The sequence below is a fragment of the Bombus impatiens genome, unplaced genomic scaffold, assembly GCF_000188095.3.
Source record: "Bombus impatiens unplaced genomic scaffold, BIMP_2.2 scf_0135, whole genome shotgun sequence".
Classification (NCBI taxonomy): domain Eukaryota; kingdom Metazoa; phylum Arthropoda; class Insecta; order Hymenoptera; family Apidae; genus Bombus; species Bombus impatiens.
The window spans coordinates 825,200-828,471 of record NT_176554.1 but is presented as its reverse complement, the minus strand read 5'-3'; the positions used below and the strand labels follow the sequence as shown (position 1 = coordinate 828,471).

Here is a 3,272-nt window from a genome sequence, read left to right as displayed (position 1 = left end):
GTCGATCGCGGTATTGTTGCCGGTGTTCTGTCAGACAGACGGTCGAAAACCACCGACACGACTTTCACAAACGTTTAACGCTGCTTTTGACATGGGCCCGTTTTCATGTATGCGGTTCGCGGCTTACATTTGCGGACCTCGCGCTACCATATCATCTAATTATGCGGTGAAACGTAACTGATTCATCGATTCGTGGAACAAAGTCACGTAGATTAGCAGCTTTAAATAATGCACAACAAAATAACACGCGTGTCGTTTACGTATACGATTGTACAGGAAAATTAGAGAATCGATGGTTTAGCGTGTGGTTGCGTTAAACTTTTCGCTAAAATTTTTTCGAAGGAAACTAACATACACGTTAGAAATAATTGATCGCGTTAAGAATTAACGTTGCGACGCGTGGTTCCCGAAATATTTAAGAAATATCGATCTATATCGTGGTGCACGTCGCATTCGAGCCCGGCACGATGGGTAAGTTGGAGAACGGGTGGTCTGGTTTTAGGATTGATGAGCCAAGCAAAGCAGCGGAGCCATGTGGCGAGCTACATTACCACGGCGTTATGCGCTGGCACATTCACGTGTGCTGCTGCATTAATTGATGTACGTCTCTGCATCAACACCGATCCGCCTTCTCGTGAGAACCCGTCATGTGTTCTGTTCAACGTTTCCGATACACAAACGCACACCATACATATAGGATGGGCAACGTCAACGCGAAGGAAGCTCCGATCGACAGGAAGACAGGTAAATGGACGCGAAGCCACCGATCGAAGGTACATCGTTTATCCGAGATAATAAATTTCGCTCGGCAACTAGGTCGCATATTACGTGAAAACGGCATATCCTCCTCTGCGCTCCGCAACATCGATAGACTATGCAAAATCTTCCCAACGATTATTTATCGTGTTTTCTATTTATACACCGTAATTGAATTTCGAAATTGCGCCATAGATTTCATCGAGATGTGTTCATATTCGGTGAAATATGACAGTGTTTATAAAAAATCCATATTTTCATAAAAAATTGATAACACAGCGATAGATAGAAATTTCTTCGTTTCTGCAAGTTAAAACGTTGAATCTTTTTCGATATAGGTTCCCAAATGGTTGAAACACAGATTAGTAAATTATAGAAAAGTTCCGCTTCAAACGTCGACATTCGTTCGTTTATATGTGCGTAATACCACGCGTTGCTCTCGATGCAATAGTTAAAACGCAGGGAGTACATTTTACCGTGTGAAACAGCCGAAAACGCGAAGGGGAACGAAATTACACGGAGAAACCAATACCTTGATTAAAACATCGAGAAATCGTTTGGCACATCCGGCAGGAGCGCCGGAAGTTTCAAGTTAACGGAGGAAACAATTCATTTTATCGCGTTCCACTTGATAAAAGTCGAAAAAAGGAAGAGTTGAAAATCCCTTCGTAATAGGTATAGGATCGATCGAAGTTGGATTTAACCCCGTTATCTGCCGGTTGATAAAGACTCGCGGGATTCGTGAAACACGTTGAAGCGCAGACCGGAACGTAGACACGCCCGCTATCGAGCAGCTGCGTTTCTTCGCGTGCGCTCACACGTACGCGCGCCTAATGCCCTTCGACACGTATGCGTGCACACGTGTACACGTGCATTCGAGCTCAGTACGTATGCAAAAGCGGGGCGAGGAGGTACTATTGTAAACGTTCCGCGTACAGCCTGTACAACATATGGGTACATATAACGTAACGGTTGCGCATATGCCGCCAGAAATAACCGCGCGTAAACAGACGCACGAAAATCTTTTACGAGTTCGATGCGTGAGCGAACGGGCGAGCGACCGATATAAAGAGGGCCGGTGCATGAAAATTCGCGGTCGCTCGTAAACTCGCCTAGATCCATGTATTTTCGTACCCGTCTATCGGAACGTCTATATAGCCGGAATCGGCACCTCGTTTTTACAACCGTGTTACGCATTTTCTGCGTTAGCTTGGTACGTTGTGCCAACGATTTCGTGACTAGATTCTTGATGCGTTTAGGAAAACACGATATTCCAAATATTGCACCTTCGTCGAATTATCGCCAAGGGCTAACGCGCGATCGCTTTAATCTTCAAGAACCTCAATGGACTCGTTCGTTCGTAGAAAATAATCGACCTGATTAATTCAACCGACCAGATACATTGGTATAATTTGCATTAATTTGCACGAATAAGATTCTCACTCACCATTTGTAAGTCGTTCCGACGCGACGATACAACTTCCACTATATGAACCATTGGTAACAGTTTCGGCTCGCGCGTAAACAATCTCGCAAAGAAGAACGAAAACAAACTAGGCGATATCTCGAGATGAAGTACACCTCAACGCCGCGATATCACCGCAAAATTAACGAGATCTATCGAATAAAAGCGTAGTTCACTGTCGTGTGCGACGACACGCGAGTACAATGCGATGCGACGCAACGATCACGGCGCAGGACGACACGAACGTATTTAATTCGTCGCGCATCCGCGCGCCTCCGAGAATCTCCGAAGCGTCGTTTTATATTGCACGTGTTTCCGCCCGCGATTTTCCACTGCATGAAAGGAGAACCGGGTTGGCAGCCTGTCTCCGTCTGTTTTTCACCTTCTTTCTCTTTTCTTGTTTTTTCGTGCACGTTTTCGCCACGATATTCCGCGAACACGTATACGAATAAAGTGCGCGGGCTTTTCGCGCGAATGTCCAGGGAATATGTGTGTGCGTAGACGTGTGCGTCTATGTACGTACGTGGTGAAGCGTCCTTTCGGGATAGAAAAAGAGGGACAGAACGCGCGACGAGAGTGCGAAGGAGACGGGAAGGACAGAGCGCTACAGATAAAACCCCGAACGCAGCTCGTCCGCGACTGATTCCCCAGGCCTACACGCACCCTCTAGTTTTCTCCCTTTCATCCCCCACTACCCACCCTCCCGGCCGCTATCCCCCTTCTTCCTTTTCTCTCCCACCCTCCTGTTCCCTTCTAGCCTCTCGCCCATCGCCCCTCTGCGACCCTGTCGGCCCTTTCTCCTTCCGATGTCCCCCTCTTTGACTCTACGCACCCTCTGAGAGAAAGCTCACGCACCCTCGTAGCAGCCGATATATGTCCTTCTCCCTCTCTCTCCCTCTCTCTCTCCCCTTCTCTCTCCCTCTCTCTCTCTTTTCTACCTCCTGCCGTCTCTTCCTCCTTCTCGTTTTCCGTCTGTCTCTCTTATTCTGCTGGAAATCCCTTGCTATCCGCTCGTCCAACCACCTCGCCACCAATCTCCCCCGCCTCTTTT

At 47.5% G+C, this 3,272-nt stretch overlaps 1 protein-coding gene across 24 annotated transcripts in view; it reads right to left on the bottom strand.

Annotated features, from left to right (window-relative positions):
- Window positions 1–3,272, bottom strand: part of LOC100747554 (CUGBP Elav-like family member 4) — a 548,998-nt gene that overhangs the window by 74,096 nt on the left and 471,630 nt on the right. For 10 of the 24 annotated variants that reach the window (XM_033319121.1, XM_033319124.1, XM_033319126.1 and 7 more), the window contains exon 1: window positions 552–704. The exons of 11 other annotated variants lie outside the window; for them this stretch is intronic. In XM_033319121.1, coding sequence (XP_033175012.1) covers window positions 552–689 — 138 coding nt within the window. In that variant the 5' untranslated portion in view covers window positions 690–704. Of the gene's footprint in view, window positions 1–551; window positions 705–2,203; window positions 2,869–3,272 lie in introns of those variants that run through there. 3 more of the 24 variants (XM_012381774.3, XM_012381770.3, XM_033319137.1) reach the window with 1 other exon arrangement.